The sequence below is a fragment of the Squalius cephalus genome (genome assembly GCF_949319135.1).
Source record: "Squalius cephalus genome assembly, chromosome: 19".
Taxonomy (NCBI): domain Eukaryota; kingdom Metazoa; phylum Chordata; class Actinopteri; order Cypriniformes; family Leuciscidae; genus Squalius; species Squalius cephalus.
Window position 1 is genome coordinate 19000758 of NC_137140.1, and position 23687 is coordinate 19024444.

A 23687-nucleotide genomic window follows, 5' to 3' on the forward strand; every position below is an offset into this window, starting at 1 on the left:
CGCTCTCTCAGCGTATTTTGATCACTAGAGGCATTCTGCTCTCAGCTGAGTTGGTTTTAAGATCCCAGAGGGCGGCCCATCTTGAGGCTCATTTCAGTGTACTTTAAGAGTGGCCACCATTCCCATGGCGTCTTTTATGGTGAACCACATCCACCGATCCTGCATTTGAAGAAAGTAGAGGAAAAAATTCACCTTGAGCTTTCAATCTATATCCCAACAACCCCCCCACGCACACAGATTGCACCTGTTTTTCCTTTCGTTTTTATATTCAGTGCCTCATAAACGTGTCAATTTGTTAATTTAATGAAATCCATTAGAAACTGTTGTTACTCTAAATGCTATGTTCTATATTTTTATGTTGTTGTCTTTAAATCGTCTTTAAAGAGGGATTTTTTTCCTCTCTCCGAGGTGTAGTTAATGTCGAATGTAGGAAACTAAGCTTTACAGAATTCTTCAGAGGGATTGTTTTGACCCTTTGACAGGCTGGCCTGTGTCTGGTTTCTTTTGTTATAATTTTCTGGTCCAGCAGCCAGTCGAATGTTGTTTTCCTCATGTCTCTCTGGGGTTTTACGGGAATAAATGAGAGCTCTCAAGCTCCAGCTTAACAAGGTTGTCTGGAGTGCCAGCGTGAGTGGAGGGAGTTTCGAGTTCTCCACCCACAGAACACTCCTCAGAGGGTTTTGCCATCAGCTGCGGTCTATGAGCTTTTAAAAAGCCTGTGTATTATTATTATTATTTATTTTTTTCCTGTTGGGACCATTTGTGTTATGGAGTTGATGTTAATCACTAATTTTACCTTGATGGAATCCTATTTGATGAATAGCATATACAGAATAGAGGCAGATGTGTGCAGATGCTAAGTGCTGTCACCGCAGCGGAGGCCTCGGCTGGGTCAAGTCCTTGGGCACAGTGGTGCTCAATAAGTGCTTAGAGACTTAATATTACTTTACAGTGCATTAGACAGTGAGCTATCATAATAGCTGTGAAAACAAGCCTGATGCGGTTCCCAGAGTACTGAAATTATGAGCTAAAGCAAGTGGAATTGTGGTACACTGTCACACAAGTGAACAGGTGTTTCCTTCAGAGACTTTTATGTCCAATTATGATTTTTATTAACCCTTGTGCATTGTTAGAATTTACATCCTTTCGTTATGTTTGTGGCTGAAAACAGCCACTACTTTAAACTGCTGTAAAAATGTATCAGATAAATATTTTTTTCAAATTTTTTTGCATTAATCTATTAATCAACCTCAGTCCTGCTCAAAAATATTAAATGTTTAAAAAAAATTCAGGATTTTAACTCTTTAATTGCCAAATTCGTAAATGATGTCACTGATTTGGGGGGGAAAAAAACACAAAATTACTCATTTTCAATATAAAATGTGATTGTGGACTGGATTTTTTTTTACCTTTTATCACAGTCTTGGACATGTCAAAGATTAGAAACAACATTGGTTTTGATGCATTGTTAGTTTTTGTGCAGCATCAGATTTTAACTTTTTCTCCCTCATTTACTGTTCGTGGCTGTTTTTGCCCCATTGACTTCCATTATAACCACATTTTTTGATTGCAAAGCCATGACACCATATAATCATGCATTTTTGATTGTTGGTGGTTTTCCCTGTTGGGAAGAGGTAAAATTTGTCATTTTTACTGTTGATAACCGGGTGGCACCATTAACCCTTTAGATAGGCCTGTGCCAAAAAAAGCTTAGTTTCTGGCTTTTACATGGAGTTATATGGAGTATAACAGCATAATAAAGTGTGTGATTGTGTGTGTGTGTGTGTGTGTGTGTGTGTGTGTGTGTGTGTGTGTGTGTGTGTGTGTGTGTGTGTGTGTGTGTGTGTGTGTGTGTGTGTGTGTGAACTCACCTTGATGCGTCTGAGAAAATCAAAATATGCACCTCAGCTCTCAGAACTGCATGGAGTAAACAAAAACAAAGTAAGTGTATTTATGCACCTGCTGCCTTTTGATGGTGAGAAATGCAGACTAAACAAAAACAAAGCAAGTGGATTTAAACGCGTGCATGCAAGCCTGCTGGTCATTTGATGGTGAGAAGAGCAGCAAGCAACATGAGAAAGGGCTTGACTTGTAGTGAAGTTTTAGAGATGATTATGCAGCCTGACCCCTCCAGCGAGCTGCAGGATGTTTCGTCTTCTCCCTCTGACACCACAGACTCAGGAGAGTCAGATCCTGATTTGGATGTGGCACCCTCATCATCCACTCTAGCTTCCACTGAAGGCGAGGAGGATTCGGAGGATCCTGGATCTGGGTAGATTGGGAGAAACGGCGAAGTGTTGTTTTCCACTAACGCGGAGACAACTCTCTTTCTTCAGCCTGCCAGTGGCGTGACTCCAGGGCCGACGCGCTATGCCATCACAAGGCATAGTCATACATGTTTGTATGACTGTACAAACATGTATGTGTTGACGCAAGTCATGCTGACAATGAGGTCAATCATCTCCTCCGTAAAAAACAGATTGAACACGGAATCCATGTTCTGGACCCTTGCGAAGGCATAGCGCGTCGGCCCTGGAGTCACGCCTCTGGCAGGCTGAAGAAAGGGAGTTGTCTCCGCGTTGGTGGAAAACCACACTTCGCCGTTTCTCCCAATCCACCCAGATCCAGGATCCTCCGAATCCTCCTCGCCTTCAGTGGAAGCTAGAGTGGATGATGAGGGTGCCACATCCAAATCAGGATCTGACTCTCCTGAGTCTGTGGTGTCAGAGGGAGAAGACGAAACATCCTGCAGCTCGCTGGAGGGGTCAGGCTGCATAATCATCTCTAAAACTTCACTACAAGTCAAGCCCTTTCTCATGTTGCTTGCTGCTCTTCTCACCATCAAATGACCAGCAGGCTTGCATGCACGCGTTTAAATCCACTTGCTTTGTTTTTGTTTAGTCTGCATTTCTCACCATCAAAAGGCAGCAGGTGCATAAATACACTTACTTTGTTTTTGTTTACTCCATGCAGTTCTGAGAGCTGAGGTGCATATTTTGATTTTCTCAGACGCATCAAGGTGAGTTCACACACACACACACACACACACACACACACACACACACACACACACACACACACACACACACACACACACACACACACACACACACACACATTATTATGCTGTTATACTCCATATAACTCCATGTAAAAGCCAGAAACTAAGCTTTTTTTGGCACAGGCCTATCTAAAGGGTTAATGGTGCCACCCGGTTATCAACAGTAAAAATGACAAATTTTACCTCTTCCCAACAGGGAAAACCACCAACAATCAAAAATGCATGATTATATGGTGTCATGGCTTTGCAATCAAAAAATGTGGTTATAATGGAAGTCAATGGGGCAAAAACAGCCACGAACAGTAAATGAGGGAGAAAAAGTTAAAAATCTGATGCTGCACAAAAACTAACAATGCATCAAAACCAATGTTGTTTCTAATCTTTGACATGTCCAAGACTGTGATAAAAGGTAAAAAAAAATCCAGTCCACAATCACATTTTATATTGAAAATGAGTCATTTTGTGTGTGTTTTTTTCCCAAATCAGTGACATCATTTACAAATTTGGCAATTAAAGAGTTAAAATCCTGAATTTTTTTTAAACATTTAGTATTTTTGAGCAGGACTGAGGTTGATTAATAGATTTATGCAAAAAAATTTGAAAAAAATATTTATCTGATAAATTTTTACAGCAGTTTAAAGTAGTGGCTGTTTTCAGCCACAAACATAACGAAAGGGTAGTAAATTTGCCCACAGTGTACTGTTGAGTTTTTGAAAAATTTCAAAGCATTTTCCCAAAATATGTGTCAAAATAAGATTTGTCACCAAAAATCATTCCATTTGCTGAAACACAGAAAAAGTTATGGCCAAATTTAGACTCAAAAATACCCCATAGTGGATGAAAACATCCCCAACAGCACATAAGGGTTAAAACAGCTTTGTGTTTTGGAAGGTGTTTTTTTTTTTTTTTTTTTTTTTTTTGGTTCTTTACAAATGTTGTATAAATGTATAGAGATAATATTGTATAAAAAAAAACAATAATATTGTGTAATATAATAATTTAAAATGTATTTTCTATTTTGATATTTTAAAATGTAATTTATTTCTGTGATGCAAATCATTTCTGTCTTTAGTGTCACATGATCCTTCAGAAATCATACTAATATGCTGATTTGGTGCTTGAGAAACATTTCTTAATATTTCTTAATATTATTATCAATTCTGAAAACAGTTGTGCTGAAACCATGATACAGTATTTTTAGGATTATTTGCTGAATATTAAGTTCAAAAGAACAGCTTTTAATTGAAGTAGAAATCTTTTGCAACATTATAATTGTCTTTCACTTTTAATCAGTTTAATGCATTGTGCTGAATTTCTTTGAAAAAATCGAACTTTTGTACAGTAGTCTATTTTTTTAAATCTTAAAATTACATTTTTTTTAAATGACCCAGTATTTCAAATAGACAATGGTGTTGGCGAAGAGCTTGTGTGTGAATAAATATCTCCTATGAGCATCATTTCTAGTCAAGCTGTAATTTTGTTCCACAATTTCATGTGTATAAATAAATATTGAATATGTTTTTAATCGTAAATAGACTGTCAGACGTTGCTAGTGGACAAATGAAGAAAAAAATATCGTGTGAGTGAAAAGTCCTTTAGGGGTGTTTACTTTCCACACACAAAAAAACACACATACACACTTCTCTGCCAATTAAACATCTGAGCGTCTGAGGGCAAGCGTCCAATGGGTTCATCACCAGGACACTTCTGGGTTTGTTGCAGAAGTAGGCCTGTTTCTTCCGGCAGAAACACAAATCCATTTTAATTCTCTTCATGCCTGAAAAGAGGTTCACAGTTGGCGAGTGGAGCGATATTATCCGGGGCTCTGAGGAGCGAACTGCAGAAGAATGTGAAGTTGGAGACTCTCGTTTGGCAGGTCCCATGCTGTGTTATTTAACGATCGGTGAGCGTGTCAGTCTCACAGCTGCGCCTTGAACGACTGCCGCCAGCTGAGGACGATACTGAATGCCTGATTTCGCCAAGATAAGGATCTGTTTCCATTACAGAGCTGGCACTCCTCCCGCCAGCTACCTTGCCTTCGGTTTGCCACAAAGATGTTGGGATGTGACAAGATTCAGCTCCCAGAGAAGTCATTGTTTTGAACCGTCCTTACATGATTAAGGCTGTTACGAAAGGCGAGAAACCCAGCTGGATTTAATTGTTCTGACATTCGGACAGCATTCAGAGAGAGAGAGAGAGAGAGAAGGGAAGAGCAAAGAGAGAAATCTCAAGTATGTTTGAAATGGAGGCTGCTGAAAACATTTCAGCGGGACCGTATGAAGTCGGCCCGGGTTAAAAATAGTTTCTCTGGCTCTTGTCTGTGGAGAAATGTTTGCCTGGAACTTGATATGTCCTCCAATGACCTACAAGTATTGATTCAATGATATTGTTTTCGTATTGTTTGGCCTGTTATTAACTGCTCATGTACAATATCATAATTTTGGATGTTTCAATGAAATCAAAATGGAAGTTCTGTGGCTTTAAGTCCATGCCAGTTAGCTTAAGAGCCATCAGTATGATAACAAAATTAGCCTTTAGAAATATAACATTAATGGGAAAACTGACTGGGAAATGATTGATGACTCATCCTGCACTACACAGATTTCTGTCCAATGAAATCCTCTCTTAGACCAAAATGTCCCTCCCCCTAAAACGTCCTGCAAATTCTAACAATAGCAACTATAGCTAGCAGATCATGGCCCTTTGATTACCATTTGAAATGTCCCATCCAAACATACTCTTTCCAGAGGAAATAAGGGGATGTTTACACGACACCGTTTTCAACTAAAACCGTAAAACTTTGTATGCGTTTTGGCCGTTCATTTACACGACAACGACGTTTTGGGTGCCTGAAAACGCAAGTTTTTGAAAACGGTCTCCGTGTAAACAAACTAAAACACGAATCTCTGAAGGCGATGACGTCATGCACATGCGTATTACGCGTTCAGTCTATAGTGTTTCATCGCCATCTAACACCCTGGCAGCAGAATACAGCGTTTTAGTCGTTTTCGTGGATTCGAGTGAATGGGAACCGTTTTGACAATGGTGTCGTCTGTACGCGGAAAACTCAAAGGAAAAACTTCTCCGTTTTAAGCATATTGTTATTGTGTAAACATAACCTAAATCAAAACAGGAAGGAAAACTGTTCTTGAAGCAATTTTGTGATCTTTAATATACAAGCTTTAAGGTATTAGCATGAAAATTGAAGTTATTGTCTCTGTCAATTATTTTAGGAATAAATAAAATAAGGTATTTTTTCAAAAATATGTTAAGAAAAGACTTTTCCTTCCAGACATCAATCCAGAAATAATGGAGGGGCGTCTCTTAAAGTTTTCTTGACAGGGTGGCTTTAGTTTCAAGGGCTAGGGCTGTGATTATGGCTTTGTTGATGAAAGGGGCTCACAGCAGATTAACCTTTGCCTTGCAGGCAGACACGGGAGCAGGAGACACCCCCAGACTTCTTCTACTTCTCAGATTTCGAGAGGCACAATGCCGAGATCGCAGCATATCATCTAGACAGGTAAAGCGCCATAAATGTCAGCCTCTGGCATGAATAGAGTGTGTGAGATGTTTGTCTTCCTCTGAATATATGTGTATGGATACATGCACCACATGCTACTTATAAGTATGTTGCCTGCTTGTGTATATGAACCTGTGGGGCCGCGTTTATTTGCACAAGAATGTTTTGTGTGCGTGTGAATGTGTAACGCTTGTGGTGTCCAGCATGTTTTCAGCACGTTTGAACTTGTGTTTGTATGTGTGTGTGAAAGTACAGTGTGTGAGCATATCTCGGGGCAGTAAGCAGTCTGAAACCTGCAGTTTAACACTTATAAACACTAAACGCAGAGAGAATATAATGACTCACTCTGAATGAACGCAAACACATCCGTCAGTATCTGATCACCGATCGAGCTCCATCCAACAATGTCTGCTTATAGGTGATTACCCTTCTGATGAATGTCAGTTAGTGATTGAGAGGCTTTAATTTGTGTCAGCCGCAATAACCCATGTACATCTGTCATTGTCAGCTCATTGCAGCCGAGTTTATTGGTTGTTTGCTATATGAGTCAGATTTTCCTCGATTGTGATCTGAGACTGAGATTTATTCCCATTATAGTTCATTTCCATTCTCATCTCGTGTTCTCCTCATCATTGTGATGGGTGTGAACATCCGGAAACATTGTCCCGGCCCTGTCGAAGAGGAGACCCAATGGACAAAAAACATTTGAGAAAAAAAGTATAAAATATATAAATATAATATAATATAATATAATATAATATAATATAATATACAGTTCAAAAGTTTGGGGTCAGTATGAATTATTTTAAAAGAAATAAATACTTTAAGCAAGGATTCAGCAAGGATGCACTCCCACTACTGTCTAGCTGTTTTTTTAGAACAATATCCTTATGATGTTTATGCAAACCAGGAGTGCATGTAAATACATTATTTTATACAGTATATTAAGTATATAAAATACTTATTGTGATCTTTTAAGTACATTCCATCAACTCCATATAGATGTACATACTTTTTTTTAATGTATATTACTTTAAGTTTTGATTTAATTCTGCTTATTTAATTCTTTCTCTCTATTCTCTTGTGTATATTTGTATGTAAGTAAGTATCTAGAGCTTCTGGAAACCAGACCAAATGCACACCTGCAGAATAAAACACACAGTCTGATTCTGAATTTGATCAAAAGTGACAGTAAATAGATTTATAATGTTACTTTTGAACTTTCTAATGAATGCTGAATGCTATATTTATTAGTGCTGTTAAATCGATTAATCGATTAAAATTTTTGTTTATATAAAATATGTGCATATATATTATATTATAGTGTCTGTGTGTATATACAGCACTAATATAGTATATGACCCTGGACCACAAAACCAGTCACATGGGTCAGTTTTTTGAAATTGAGATCTATACATCATCTAAAAGCTGAAAATAAATAAGCTTTCCATTGATGTATGGTTTGTTAGGATAGGATAATATTTGGCTGAGATACAACTATTTGAAAATCTGGATTCTGAGGGTGCAAAAAAATCGAACCATTGAGAAAATCACCTTTAAAGTTGTCCATTTATGTTCGCGATTTTGCTGCATCCACTCACAAAAATAAATGTTTTATATATTTACGGTAGGAAATTTACAAAAATATCTTCATGGAACATGATCTTTACTTAATATCCTAATGATTTTTGGCATAAGAGAAAAATGGATAATTTTGACCCATACAATGTATTGTTGGCTATTGCCACAAATACACCCGTGTGACTTGTTACTGGTTTTGTGATCCAGGGTCACATATATATATGTATGAAAGTTAAGCTTTTCCATCAGAGGAATACATTTTAATCAAAATAAATAATACATTTTAAAATATATTATATTGGTATATTATATAACAAAGAAAACAGTTATTTTAAATTGTAATAATATTTCTCAATATTATTGTTTTACTGTATTTTTGCTCAAATAAGATAAGAAATAAAAATTAAGAATAGTATAAGATGTGTTAGTAATAATATTTATATCTAGTCTTATTATCTTACACGATTATACTTCTCACATATTTACCAGTATTATTTTGTTTGAATATTATTTATCTTTATTATTTAACTATTTTTTAAGAATGCTTATTTTAGCTAGAAAACAAATACCCATTTAGAAGATGTTTTTTGGAGTGTAATGTCTACTTATAGTTTCTTGGGAGAGGAGGCCCAACCATACAAATCTGAAGGTCCCTCACATGATTGGCGTGTTGTCTTGTCCTGTGCTGTTCTCTAGCCGGCACTGGATCCTCCTCTCCGGCAGTGCGAGCGTGAGTCAGACTGAACCCAGCATGAGTCTTGGGCACAATATAATCATTCAGCAGGCCCAGACCGGCCTGGTCCGCCTCGCTTCTGCACATCTGGCCGGGAGTAAAATCTAGTCAGAACACACAGGCATGTGTGTGGGTAGAAAGCGCAAACCAAGAACATGAAAAAAACACCAGCTTTTTCTAAATAAAGTTCATCTGGGTTAGACAAAAGTGCAGGTTGTTATTTCTATTTTAAAGCGGCATCACCCAGTGGGCCTCTCTGCCCTCGCAAGCCCACCACGGCTAAATCTGACAACGTACCATTAATTATCGGATTTTAGTTGATGGGAAACGCTTATTGTAGCGTGGCTTTGGGGAGGAAGACGGGATTGAGGGAGAAGAGAGGTTTGAAAGGACAACTTTTCATTTGCCCCACAGTTCCCACTGAGTTATGCATCGGACAGCGAAAGCGCTCCCGCACACAAACTCTCTCTGTCATCTCTGTCAGCATGACTGGGCAATTAGTAGCTTCAAGTGCTTTTATCCCTTCGGCCCCGTCCATTAGTTGTTTTCAGGGTGGGTTTTTTTTCCAAGTTGCCCTGTCAGCAGAGAGTCTACACTTGCACGCAGGGTGAACATGTTTTAAAACATGGATGAGCAGACCACGCTCACAAATAACCAGGAAGAAAGCCAACACATTTATGTTACATTCAGCAATAAATTCAGCTTCGTGCAAGGTCAGTTCCGTCAAAAGATACAGTAAATTCTGCAAAAATGTGTTATGATGAAATATGAAATATACAGTAAGTAAAAGGGTTTTGATAGGAAACAAATGTTTCATCCCTTGACAGGCTAGTGCTTTATTATTCACAATCTGTGAAGTGTATTTTATGTTGTGTACTTTGAGCGCCCTCTACTGGTGAAAGTTATTATCAATTTTACCTCCCATAGTTTCTTCCCACAATTCTCTCTGAATGAGTGTTTTGATTTATTTGAGCAAATCTGTACATAACTTTTTGGGCTGCAACATTTTTTATTGGGCTTCAATCCGTATGTGGTATCCATGTAAAAACTAACTCATGTCTCATTTGATTGATGATCAGGATCCTGGATTTCCGCAGAGTGCCGCCGGTGACTGGGCGACTGGTGAATATGACCAAAGAGATCAGAGATGTGACCCGTGACAAAAAACTGTGGAGAACCTTTTTCATTTCACCAGGTACTCAGCATCCAGCAGTCACTCTCTCATGACTAAAGGGGACTTATCGAAATCAATAGTTTTGGCCCAAATAGCCCTAACTGAGGCAAGATCATTTCTTATCACCAATTCAAACTGTGCTTTTTCTGATCTCTCTGATCTCTTTTGTGCTTATCTTTATTATCTAATCAGAGGATTCTGCGATTTTCTACTACTTCTACTACTGTAGGTAACCAGTAGATGGCGCTGTTGGTCAATTAATTGTCAAGTGAGAACTCATTTGACACCAACTTCAGATTTACGCCAAATAATCCCCTTGATAGGCTGCAATTAAAATATGTACACTACCTTTATTGTGAAATAGGCCTATTATTACAATTAAAAAATAACTGTTTTCTATTTAAAAATAGCAAAGCTGTAGCCATTACTCCAGTCTTCAGTGTCACATGATCCTTCACAAATCATTCTGATTTGCTGATTTGATGCTCAAGAAACATTTCTTATTATCGATGTTTTGAAACGATGTTTTTCTGCTTGATATTTTTGTGGTAAATGTGACAAATTTTTTCAACATTCTTTGATGAATACAAAGTTTAAAAGAACAGCATTCATTCGAAATAGAAATCTTTTGTAACATTATGAATGTCTTTACTGTCATTAAATGCATCATTGTTGAATAAAAGTATTCATTCCTTAAGTTCTTTTACAAAACAAAATCTTTCTGCAAACTGTAGTGTTAATGTCATGACATAGTTTTTAATTAACTAATTATTTGCCACAGAATTTTAAAACAAAAATCATAATTTAAAGTCAATGTGAAATGCTATTTACTACCAATACAATAATGTGATAGTTTTCCAAGTGAAACCAAATATTCAACAAAAGCAGTTTGATCTCAATATTTATTTGCCCTTAAACTGCAAGGAACCAAACAGCCAGAGTTGTAAAGTAGACTTAAACAACACATGACATTTTCATAAAATTCATAGTAATCTAGACACATGTTTAAGGAGGATGCATGATAATTACTCATTTTCATCTATATGAAACAATATACAAATACAGAGTAAATAAACAGCAATACTGAGCTAAATATATATTTTTGGTCTGGTCAGACTGATTTAATTTCTGGAATTTGGGCTTAATAATGCCAGGAACATGCATTTGAATTTAATGTTGACTTTAAATTCATCATTATAAATGTATTGAACTTTTTTTTATCACGCTCTATCATCCCTGCAGCCAATAACATCTGTTTCTACGGTGAATGTTCGTACTACTGCTCCACTGAGCATGCTCTGTGCGGGAAGCCTGACCAGATCGAGGGCTCTTTAGCAGCTTTTCTGCCCGACCTGGCCTTGGCCAAGCGCAGGACCTGGAGAAACCCCTGGAGACGATCCTATCACAAACGCAAGAAAGCAGAGTGAGGAATACACAGCACACCTCATTTAGAGAAATACATCCCAAGAAACGTTCATATATTTGCATATTACTGGTAGGGTGCTTTCACACTTGGTCCGATTGCCTGGTTCGGACCCGAGTTCGAATGCTCCCCCCTCCATTATTTGGGTCCAAACGATGGCACGTTTGCATCATCAAGGCAGCAGCTGTTTAACCCTGTCTCTTGGTGACGACGATGCAGGAGAAGGAGAAAACAGCGTTCACATCATCCACACCAACCGAACTCTGACGTCAGTCGAACCCGAGTGAGCACCAAAAGTGCTAGTGTGAAAGCACCCTTAAAGGGATAGTTCACCCAAAAATGAAAATTAGCCCATGATTTACTCACCCTCAAGCCATCCAAGGTGTATATGACATTATTATTTTAGACGAACACAATCGGAGTTATATTTTAAAATTTCCTGGCTCTTCCCAGCTTTATAATGGCAGTGAATGGGAGACGAGATTTTGAAGCCCTAAAAAGTGCATCCATCCATCATAAAAAAGTAATCCATACGGCTCCAGGGTGCCTTCTGATGAGAAGCGATAGGTTTTTGTAAGTATAATATCCATATTTAAAACGTAAAAAAAAAAAATGCTTTAATAACTAGCTTCCGGCAAGGCTAACCCCTGACCTGACGTATGATGCAATGACGAACGCGGAAGCGCAGAGCATAGAGCAAAACAAAACACCGGTCACGAATTAGAAGTCTAAAACAAGAAATGTTGGAGAATTTCGATATAAGAGAAGAAGAGCTTGAGTTTGTTGCACAGCCTGTCATACATCGCGTTAGGGGTTACTCTTGTGGTGCGTAGTATGTGTACGGTCGTCTGCTGGAAGCTAGTTATTATAGCTAACAAAGTTTTAAATATGTATTTTTTTCTTACACAAACGCATCGTTTCGCTTCAGAAGGCCTTTATTAACCCCCTGGAGCCGTATAGATTATTTTTTATGATGGATGGATGCGCTTTTTTGGGCTTCCAAATTTTGAATTCCCCCCATTCACACCAATTATAAAAAGCTTGGAAGAACCAGGATATTTTGTTTAAATGTCTCCGATTGTGTTTGTCTGAAAGAAGATAGTCATATACACCTAGGATGGCTTGAGGGTGAGTAATTTTTGGGTGAACTATCCCTTTAAAGATCACTGTTTCATTGGAACAGAAATGCCAAAATGTAGGACATATTCATTATAAAACTCATTAATAGCAGTGTCTCGACTCACTTCTAATCGTCCAGTTTCTCCTCAGATTATCATGATAGCCCTCCAGTGTCTCATTACATTGAGCTTCAGCATGTTTTTCTTTGTAGAGTGCGTGTGTTAGCGTGACACTAATGAGGTGTGTGTGTGTGTGTTTGTAGGTGGGAGGTGGATCCAGATTATTGTGAAGAGGTGAAGCAGACGCCACCCTATGACAGCGGCACACGCCTGCTGGACATCATGGACATGACCGTTTTTGATTTCCTCATGGGTAAGACGATCTCACAGAAGTGCATCATTTGTGCCTGAACACAAAACTAAAGCTGAAATTCAGTCAAGGTATTTATATAATAAATGTTCATATTTATATGTCTTCAAAGGAAACATGGATCGTCATCATTATGAGACTTTTGAAAAATTTGGAAATGAAACTTTCATTATTCACCTTGATAATGGAAGAGGGTAAGACATTATTCTTTCATTTTTTTAACTGTCAATGAAAAAAGCTTCTTAAATTCATTACTGTTAATGTGCTGTGTGTGTGTTTTCTGAAGCATTACAATACAAATGTCATTTCTGTCTGATTTGTCTCTTAATCTTCAGCTTTGGGAAACATTCTCATGATGAGCTCTCCATACTGGTGCCTTTGAGTCAGTGTTGCAGGTCAGTATTATTTATTATTCAGTATTTGTCATATCACTGCAAGAATCTCCAAAAGTTGTTTAGATCAAGGCTGTCAAACTTAACGTGTAAATGTGATTGTGGCGTTTAACAAAAGCCATTTCACTTTGTATGGTAGAAATTAATTATCAGTTCACTAGTTCGCCTGCCCATTAATAGTTCCGAAGCTCCGAGTTCTGAGCTAAACCCCCTATAACGGTACTACATAATGGGAGAATGAGAGAAATAGAGGAGATGGGGAGGTGGAGGGATGCTGGAAGACTTGTCGCTGGGACAGCAAGATATGCTCGTAATGATGATCGACAGGACTGAATGATAAGGCTTCTCCCGAACCTGCGTTTGGAACTTCATTAAAAGCTCAACAAATATCAAATGTTAAATTAAAACACAATGTTGTTTGCACAAACGTGAATGAAAAGAATCAGATTAAATACACAAAGTGTAGGAAAAGTTATATTATTATATATCATGGTCTGTCTAAATTCTAATTGGCTGGAAGGTGTGCATTTTACAGTACAGTACACTCGCACACAGAGTCAGATGATGGGAGATGGAGCACACACACAAACATTCAGGAGCACAGAAACTCTTCAACGCTGCCACACGACTTTTAGAAATAAAATAGCTTCACTTAATCGCTACATGATATTTCTCCGCAACTGTTTTTGAAGTAATTAAACTCACAGCTTCACCGTTAGTAGAGAGAGACACTGCACAGACACAGGTAATTCACACACACATCTCTCTCTCTCTTCATATATATAATTCATAATTTATTCACATTAATTATAGCATTTACTTATAAATAATGATTATATATATATATATATATATATATATATATATATATATATATATATATATATATATATATATATATATAAATGCTATAATTCATTCAAATAAATGTAATCTTTCCACACTACTTATATCATGTTATTATTATACTATCTTATTATATACATATATATATATATATATATATATATATATATATATATATATATATATATATATATATATATATACAGTTGTGCTCAGAATTAATCATACCCCTGGTAAATATGATCAAAAATGGCTGTAAAAAATAAATCTGCATCGTTTATCCTTTTGATCTTTCATTCAAAAAATTGGTAAAAATGTAACCTTTCATTGAAGTAAAAGAATTGAAAGTGGGGGGGAAATCACATTATGAAATAAATGTTTTTCTCCAAAACACGTTGGCCACAATTATTCATACCCCTAGAAAAATATCTCTGAAGTATATTCCCATTAATATTTACCTTTTCTAGCACACCAGGGTGACTAGGAACATGAAATTGTCCAGTTATGACTTCTTGTTTCACAGGAGTTTAAATATGAGGAAACACAAAGGCCAAATTTATTTAATCATCCATCACAATGAGTAAAACCAAAGAATATAGTTCTGATGCGCAGCAAAAGATTGTTGAGCATCACAAAATAGAAAGTGGCTGTAAGAAAATTGCTAAAGAATTGAAAATCCCCATTTTGACCATCAGGGCAATAATTAAGAAGTTATAATCAACTAAAGATGTTACGAATCTGCCAGGAAGAGGACGTGTGTCTATATTGTCTTAATGGACAGTGAGGATGAAAGTTTGAGTTGCCAAAGACGCTCCAAGGATTACAGATGGAGAATTGCAGAGATTAGTTGAGTCTTGGGGGTCAGAAAGCCTATTAAAATAAAATCAAACAACCCCCACATCCCCACATGTTGTTTGGGAGGTTTTCAAGAAAAATGCTCCTCGCTCATCCAAGAACAAACTCCAGCATATTCAGTTGTCAGACACGACTGGAACGTCAAACGGCACAGGGTTCTGTGGTCAGATGAAACTAAAAACTAGATGGGTTTTGTGCACACAAGGATAAAAAGTACCCCATGTGTACAATTTAATATACCATTGGATCTTTAATGTTGTGGGCATATTTTTCTGCTGGAGGTCCTGGACTTCTTATTCAGATACATGGCATCGTGGATTCTATCAAATATCAACAGATAAAAAATCAAAACCTGACGCCTTCTGCTAGAAATCTTATAATGGGCCGTGGCTGGATCTTCCATCAGGACAACGGTCCAAAACAAACATCAAAATCAACACAAAAATGTGTTAGGGAGCACAAAATGAAGCTTCTGCCATGACCGTTCCAGTTCCCTGACCTGATGAGTGGAGTGAACTGAACAGAAGAAGCAGAAACATGGATCTGGGAATCTGAAGGATCTGGAGAGATTCTGTATGGAGGAATGGTCTCTGATCTCTTGTCAGGTGTTCTCCAAACTCATCAGGCATTATAGAAGACGACTCAGAGCAGTTATCTTGGCATAAGGAGATTGCAAAAAGGTATTTAATAAAAGGGTATGAATACGTGTTTTGGAGAAAAACATTTATTTTATAATGTGATTTCCCCCCCACATTCAATTCTTTTACTTCAATGAAAGGTTAGGATTTTGCCAATTTTTTTTGAATGAAAGATCAAAAGGATAAACGATGCAGATTTATTTTTACAGCCATTTTTGATCATATTTAACAGGGGTATGATTAATTCTGAGCACGACTGTGTGTATATATATATATATATACACACTATCTTATACTATATCTGATTTAAAGCGGGCAGAATGCTAGTACCGTAACTGACGAAAGAACCCCTAGAACCGTAACTAACGAAAATAACAGCCTATTTTACCCTTCCGGTCAAAAATTGTGCTGCAAACATCAATAACCGCTTAACTTGTCAATGCTGTCAAATGACCATGGTACTGTGTAAGTGGAATAATCCACGGCTAACTGTGCATTAAACAATTTTTTCCGCGTAATGCACAGCTACCCGTGGATTATCCCTTACTTATTTAATCATGTTTTGAAATAGTTATTTATAAATATTAATTATTTCTATGAACCGATTCATTGAAATTAAAAATATTTGATTAGTCCTAATTTTGAAATTTGTAGTTGTTGGTTAGTGATTATGTCTGATCTGTTTGACTCAGGATGAAGAAGTCCACTCATTTACGGCTTCAGCTGTTGGCTAAGGAGGAGTTCAAACTGAGTGTTCTGATGGAGGAAAGTCTGCAGGCGGACACGCTGACGCCCATCCTCATTAAACCTCATCTGGAGGCCATGGACCGTCGGCTACGCCTGGTGCTTCAAGTACTTACCGACTGCATTGAGAAGGAGGGCTACAGTAACGTAGTAGAGGACGACCTGGGCACAGAGGGCTTGAACACGGGCACGGTCCCACAGAGGTAGTGGGCACAGACTGATCACATGCTCCCTGCGGGTCCTTTGAAGTCCCGCCACAGCTCTATAGACCATGAACGTCTTGCAAGAGATGACTTTTCTGAATTCAGTGAATTCCAAAGACTCATTCCTCAACCAATGGACCATGTGTTCAAATAAGGACACACTGTAGACAGAGAAAGCAGTCCAGCATTTATTTGATCCAAAATATAAGATGATCTTCACATGTAACAGCCGGTGTTATAAAGCAGTGGTTCTCAACTGGTGAAGCGTCACCTAAAATGGGGTCACAGACTTGTTCTGATGACGTATAATTATTATTTATGTACTTTCTAAAAATATTTTCCTATTCAGCCTATATCAGGTTCAAAATGTGGCATACTATTGGGTTTATGCAGTTCTTATTAGGCCTAATAATCATTTTCAGTGTAAAAAGGATATTTTTGGTTTTATTTTTTTATGGTGAATAACTTTGTTCCTGTGTTGAGTTGCCACTTAATATGAGATGCGAAACCAGTTGAGAACCACTGTTATAACGGATCTAAATACATAACAAAAACGCTTTTATTTCCATGTCTTTGCAGAACATCATTTAACCAGTATTTGCTGTCCCTTTGGGAAAGTATTTGAACTTTAGAGATATATCGACTTTTTTTTTCTTTTTTTTTTTTTAAAGTTTGGCTGAAGTATTTGCAGCTAAAGAAGGTTCAAACTACAGCTTCACCAACTCTTTCGCCGCTGTACATGACATGTGCATCTGTCTGAATATATGTGGACTTTCATGTCTTCAAATAAAATACTTTATACTCTCTCCATACAAGGAGGAATAAGAGGGACTGTGCATTCATATAGCAACGTATTTTTCATGACCTTATTTCGGACAAAAAGCTTTGAGTGAAATATTAGTTTTCTCCCAAAACTGTCCCATCTGTCATGTAATGTTGTAGCTGATCAGAGATTATTTATTGAGTTTCATATTTATTGTTCTTTAAGCATGCCACTCATACATTCTGTTACATGAAATCAAAGAGGTAAATTGATCTGGTACATTAAACCAGTTGCAGTATTTGTGCTATAGCGAGTAGATAAGTAACAATGTGCAGTATATGTTTGAAAAAAGTTGATGGTTTACTGCATTGTCCTTAACATTTAACAACTCGCATCATTCTGGCTTTGCCTACTCTACCTGCACATCAAGATCTGTTTTCAGTGAAATTGAAGGCGATATCAAAAATTCAACATTCAATAATCAACATTGTCAGTGACTGCTGCATTTTCACCCACATGTGACCTGTAAATGGAGCCCTTAAATTGCACAAGGATGCTGATTAAATAAAGTCAGATTAATGACTAGAATTTTCATGCTATTAAACAAAAATTGTGAAATTATGTGAATGATGTTCTTTAGATCTAATGGATGATATACACATCTTTTTAGTCCTCGCAAAAAAAAAAAACAACAAAAAAAAAACCTTTAAAAGTCGTTTTTTTTTTTTTTACCCCCCATTGACACAGCTCTTAAAGAAACAGTACATGAGAGTTAACGTGCATGAATACCACTCGGTTTAGTCGCCGGCAGTAGCACAGAGGCCATTTTAGTTTTGCTGATTGAGCTTTTTTCTTAGTATCATTTTGTATATGATATGCTGCAGCGTATGTATAGACATGCATGTACATTGTAACATTCGTTGTCTTTTTAGTTCAGGGTGGGAAGGATGTGGGTGTTTATGTCCAGCTCTCTACAGCCTTTGTTGTGCTACAAAACACATTTCTACTAACACTGCTGAAAACGTTCTGTAAATACCGTGTGAATCCAGTGCCTGTGCAATTAGAGAAATACTTGAATACTCGGTTGTGGAGATGTGAGAGTAATCAGCAGAATAAATGTGGTTTATTATATTATGGCTACATTGCAATTTCATACGATTTGTTGTTTTCTTCATACCTACAGTTAGTATTTTCACAGTATCAAAGGAGCACAGTATGTTTTGCTGTTGCTGTCATATTTTGTCTCTTTAATGGGACCTTTTGTTTCAGTTTGTCCATTGGTTATGGTACAATAAACAGAGATTAAGCAAATGATGGAATACAGATCATCTTTTTTAATGTAACCTATATAATAATTCCAGTGTAATAATCATAGACTTTTAAATACGGACTGCATATCATTAGGTAACGCTTTACAATAAGTCTCATTTGTTAACATTAGTTAATGCATTAACTAACATGAATTAACAATGAACACTTTGTTCTTACAGCATTTATTAACCATTGTTAATGCAAGTTTATAAAAATGTTCATGTTCATGTTAGTTCACAGTGCATTAACAAATGTTTAACAGATAAACCATTGATCATAAAAATGTATTAGTAAATGTTGAGATTAACGTTAGATTAATAAATGCTGTATAAGTATTGTTCATTGTTAGTTCATGTTAACTAATGTAGTTAACAAATGAAACCTTATTGTAAAGTGTTATCGGTTACACTTCATTTTAAGGTGTCTGTTTTACAGTGTAATTATATATGGACTGAGTAATATGAATTAACTACATGTTCTTATTATATGGTTAGGGTTATGAATGGGGTTTGATTTAGGGTTAATTGCATGTAATTATGCATAATTTAGTACTACAGTTACTACATGTAACATATGTAATAAGAACACTGTAAAACAAATCTTTATCACTCAAAATATTTTCAGAAAACAATTGCTTCAATTTTATAGCTACAAAATCACCTTTAGCAAATGTTTGTTCTAATAGCAATCAATATAGAAATTTGCTGAAATAAGTCCAACTGATCAATCATCTCTAGATCAGCTACTGACCATAAATGACCAGTTAGAGGCCTATGTAAAACATCGGTAACAATTAAAGTGATTAGACAAATATGGGCTGTTAATATGACATGGTTATACATGAGCTAATAATGGTATTAATTAATGATCCGTCTGAACAATTTTAAAAGAAATCGTTAGATATAGGTACATTAATGTAAGCACTGCAGATGTTAATAATGTTTTAAAGTATTTTATGAAGTGTTACTGAGCACATAAATTTGTTTTATTATCTTGGAGATCAATGAGTTTGCTGTGTCTAAGAGGTTCCTATCTGTAAAGGTTGAAAACCTCTACACATGTCAAATAATATTAAAGAATATTAAGGAAACATCAAGGTATTCTTTCCAATACAAATACATTTTTATTCATAACAAGTATGACTTAATTATAGAATAAACTTTAAAAGGAGCTGATAATGATATACAGTAATGCAATAAATACATTTACATAAATGTATTTCATGTAGATTTTGTCATTTAAAGTGTTAGTTCACCCAAAAATGTTGTCATTATTTACTAACCCCCAAGTTGTTTAATACCTGTATGAGTTTCTTTTTTCTGTTGGACACAAAATAAGATATTTTGAAGAATGTTTGTAATCAAACAGTTGACTGTAGCCTTTGACTTCTATAGTACCAAAAAAATAATAATTATAAAATATTGTTTAACATATATATATATATATATATATATATATATATATATATATATAAACAAAAATATATATTTTAAAGGATGTTTAAACATGTTTAAATATATATATATTTATAAAGGATGTTTAAACTGAACCAGACAGTTGACGGCACCCATTGACTCCCATATACACTCACCTAAAGGATTATTAGGAACACCATACTAATACTGTGTTTGACCCCCTTTCGCCTTCAGAACTCCCTTAATTCTACGTGGCATTGATTCAACAAGGTGCTGAAAGCATTCTTTAGAAATGTTGGCCCATATTGATAGGATAGCATCTTGCAGTTGATGGAGATTTGTGGGATGCACATCCAGGGCACGAAGCTCCCATTCCACCACATCCCAAAGATGCTCTATTGGGTTGAGATCTGGTGACTGTGGGGGCCATTTTAGTACAGTGAACTCATTGTCATGTTCAAGAAACCAATTTGAAATGATTCGAGCTTTGTGACATGGTGCATTATCCTGCTGGAAGTAGCCATCAGAGGATGGGTACATGGTGGTCATAAAGGGATGGACATGGTCAGAAACAATGCTCAGGTAGGCCGTGGCATTTAAACGATGCCCAATTGGCACTAAGGGGCCTAAAGTGTGCCAAGAAAACATCCCCCACACCATTACACCACCACCACCAGCCTGCACAGTGGTAACAAGGCATGATGGATCCATGTTCTCATTCTGTTTACGCCAAATTCTGACTCTACCATATGAATGTCTCAACAGAAATCGAGACTCATCAGACCAGGCAACATTTTTCCAGTCTTCAACTGTCCAATTTTGGTGAGCTCATGCAAATTGTAGCCTCTTTTTCCTATTTGTAGTGGAGATGAGTGGTACCCGGTGGGGTCTTCTGCTGTTGTAGCCCATCCGCCTCAAGGTTGTGCGTGTTATGGCTTCACAAATGCTTTGCTGCATACCTCGGTTGTAACGAGTGGTTATTTCAGTCAAAGTTGCTCTTCTATCAGCTTGAATCAGTCGGCCCATTCTCCTCTGACCTCTAGCATCAACAAGGCATTTTCGCCCACAGGACTGCCGCATACTGGATGTTTTTCCCTTTTCACACCATTCTTTGTAAACCCTAGAAATGGTTGTGCGTGAAAATCCCAGTAACTGAGCAGATTGTGAAATACTCAGACCGGCCCGTCTGGCACCAACAACCATGCCACGCTCAAAATTGCTTAAATCACCTTTCTTTCCCATTCTGACATTCAGTTTGGAGTTCAGGAGATTGTCTTGACCAGGACCACACCCCTAAATGCATTGAAGCAACTGCCATGTGATTGGTTGATTAGATAATTGCATTAATGAGAAATTGAACAGGTGTTCCTAATAATCCTTTAGGTGAGTGTATATATATACAATATATTTTTTTGTGTTAGAAAATAGAAACTCCTACAGGTTTGGAACAACTTGAGGGTACGGAAGCCTTAAGAGGCCATGGATTATATACACTGCTCAAAAAAATAAAGGGAACACTTAAACAACACAATGTAACTCCAAGTCAATCGCACTTCTGTGAAATCAAACTGTCCACTTAGGAAGCAACACTGATTGACAATCAATTTCACATGCTGTTGTGCAAATGGAATAGACAATAGGTGGAAGTTATAGGCAATTAGCAAGACACCCCCAATAAAGGAGTGGTTCTGCAGGTGGTGACCACAGACCACTTCTCAGTTCCTATGCTTTCTGGCTGATGTTTTGGTCACTTTTGAATGCTGGCGGTGCTTTCACTCTAGTGGTAGCATGAGACGGAGTCTACAACCCACACAAGTGGCTCAGGTAGTGCAGCTCATCCAGAATGGCACATCAATGCAAGCTGTGGCAAGAAGGTTTGCTATGTTTGTCAGCGTAGTGTCCAGAGAATGGAGGCGCTACCAGGAGACAGGCCAGTACATCAGGAGACGTGGAGGAGGCCGTAGGAGGGCAACAACCCAGCAGCAGGACCGCTACCTCCGCCTTTGTGCAAGGAGGAGCAGGAGGAGCACTGCCAGAGCCCTGCAAAATGACCTCCAGCAGGCCAAAAATGTGCATGTGTCTGCTCAAACGGTCAGAAACAGACTCCATGAGGGTGGTATGAGGGCCCGACGTCCACAGGTGGGGGTTGTGCTTACAGCCCAACACCGTGCAGGACGCTTGGCATTTGCCATAGAACACCAAGATTGGCAAATTCGCCACTGGCGCCCTGTGCTCTTCACAGATGAAAGCAGGTTCACACTGAGCACATGTGACAGACGTGACAGAGTCTGGAGACGCCGTGGAGAACGTTCTGCTGCCTGCAACATCTGTGAAGAGCACAGGGCGCCAGTGGCGAATTTGCCAATCTTGGTGTTCTATGGCAAATGCCAAGCGTCCTGCACTGTGTTGGGCTGTAAGCACAACCCCCACCTGTGGACGTCGGGCCCTCATACCACCCTCATGGAGTCTGTTTCTGACCGTTTGAGCAGACACATTTACATTTGTGGCCTGCTGGAGGTCATTTTGCAGGGCTCTGGCAGTGTTCCTCCTGCTCCTCCTTGCACAAAGGCAGAGGTAGCGGTCCTGCTGCTGGGTTGTTGCCCTCCTACGGCCTCCTCCACGTCTCCTGATGTACTGGCCTGTCTCCTGGTAGCGCCTCCATGCTCTGGACACTACGCTGACAGTGACAGACACAGCAAATCTTCTTGCCACAGCTTGCATTGATGTGCCATTCTGGATGAGCTGCACTACCTGAGCCACTTGTGTGGGTTGTAGACTCCGTCTCATGCTACCACTAGAGTGAAAGCACCGCCAGCATTCAAAAGTGACTAAAACATCAGCCAGAAAGCATAGGAACTGAGAAGTGGTCTGTGGTCACCACCTGCAGAACCACTCCTTTATTGGGGGTGTCTTGCTAATTGCCTATAATTTCCACCTATTGTCTATTCCATTTGCACAACAGCATGTGAAATTGATTGTCAATCAGTGTTGCTTCCTAAGTGGACAGTTTGATTTCACAGAAGTGTGATTGACTTGGAGTTACATTGTGTTGTTTAAGTGTTCCCTTTATTTTTTTGAGCAGTGTATTTATTTCTCTGTTGTTTTCTTGTGATGACGACTTAAATTTCTCGGGATCTCGAGATAACAAAAGTTGTTATCTCGAGATCACGAGACTCGAGATAACAACTTTTGTTATCTCGAGATCACGAGAAATTTAAGTCGTTGTCACGAGAAAACAAAACAGAAAAACATTATAATCCATGCCTCTTAAGCTTCCGTATGAGGGTGAGTAAGTGATGACAAAATTTAAATGTTGGGGGTGAACTATCCGTTTAAATAAGGCTTTAAAAGCCTAAACACGTTAAAAGTCTATTCTGACAGCTGCATGTCAGTGTATTCAGTGGCAAACATCAGTGGCATGTAACAAATGAAATATAACGAATGTTATTATAGCCTACGCCTATAACATTTGATACAACAAACATTTTAAATATCTGGGGCAGTTTTGCCTCAAGCCCTGGCTAATGGCTGACCTGTCCC

The 23687-nt window shown here is 37.9% G+C and overlaps 1 protein-coding gene across 2 annotated transcripts in view; it reads left to right on the plus strand.

The window, feature by feature from the left end:
• The window catches only part of fam20cb (FAM20C golgi associated secretory pathway kinase b), a 52355-nt gene extending 33625 nt beyond the window's left edge, over nucleotides 1–18730 (plus strand). Inside the window, exons 4-11 of one of the 2 annotated variants that reach the window (XR_013819161.1) lie at nucleotides 6489–6581; nucleotides 9975–10090; nucleotides 11312–11492; nucleotides 12874–12983; nucleotides 13093–13174; nucleotides 13316–13375; nucleotides 16404–16880; nucleotides 17171–18730. Coding sequence is in view for 1 of the 2 variants with exons in the window: in XM_079851090.1 (XP_079707216.1) it covers nucleotides 6489–6581; nucleotides 9975–10090; nucleotides 11312–11492; nucleotides 12874–12983; nucleotides 13093–13174; nucleotides 13316–13375; nucleotides 16404–16662 (901 nt within the window). In the remaining variant the exon portion in view is untranslated. Of the gene's footprint in view, nucleotides 1–6488; nucleotides 6582–9974; nucleotides 10091–11311; nucleotides 11493–12873; nucleotides 12984–13092; nucleotides 13175–13315; nucleotides 13376–16403; nucleotides 16993–17170 lie in introns of those variants that run through there. The other variant, XM_079851090.1, reaches the window with a different exon arrangement.
• The last annotated feature ends 4957 nt before the right edge of the window (nucleotides 18731–23687 follow it).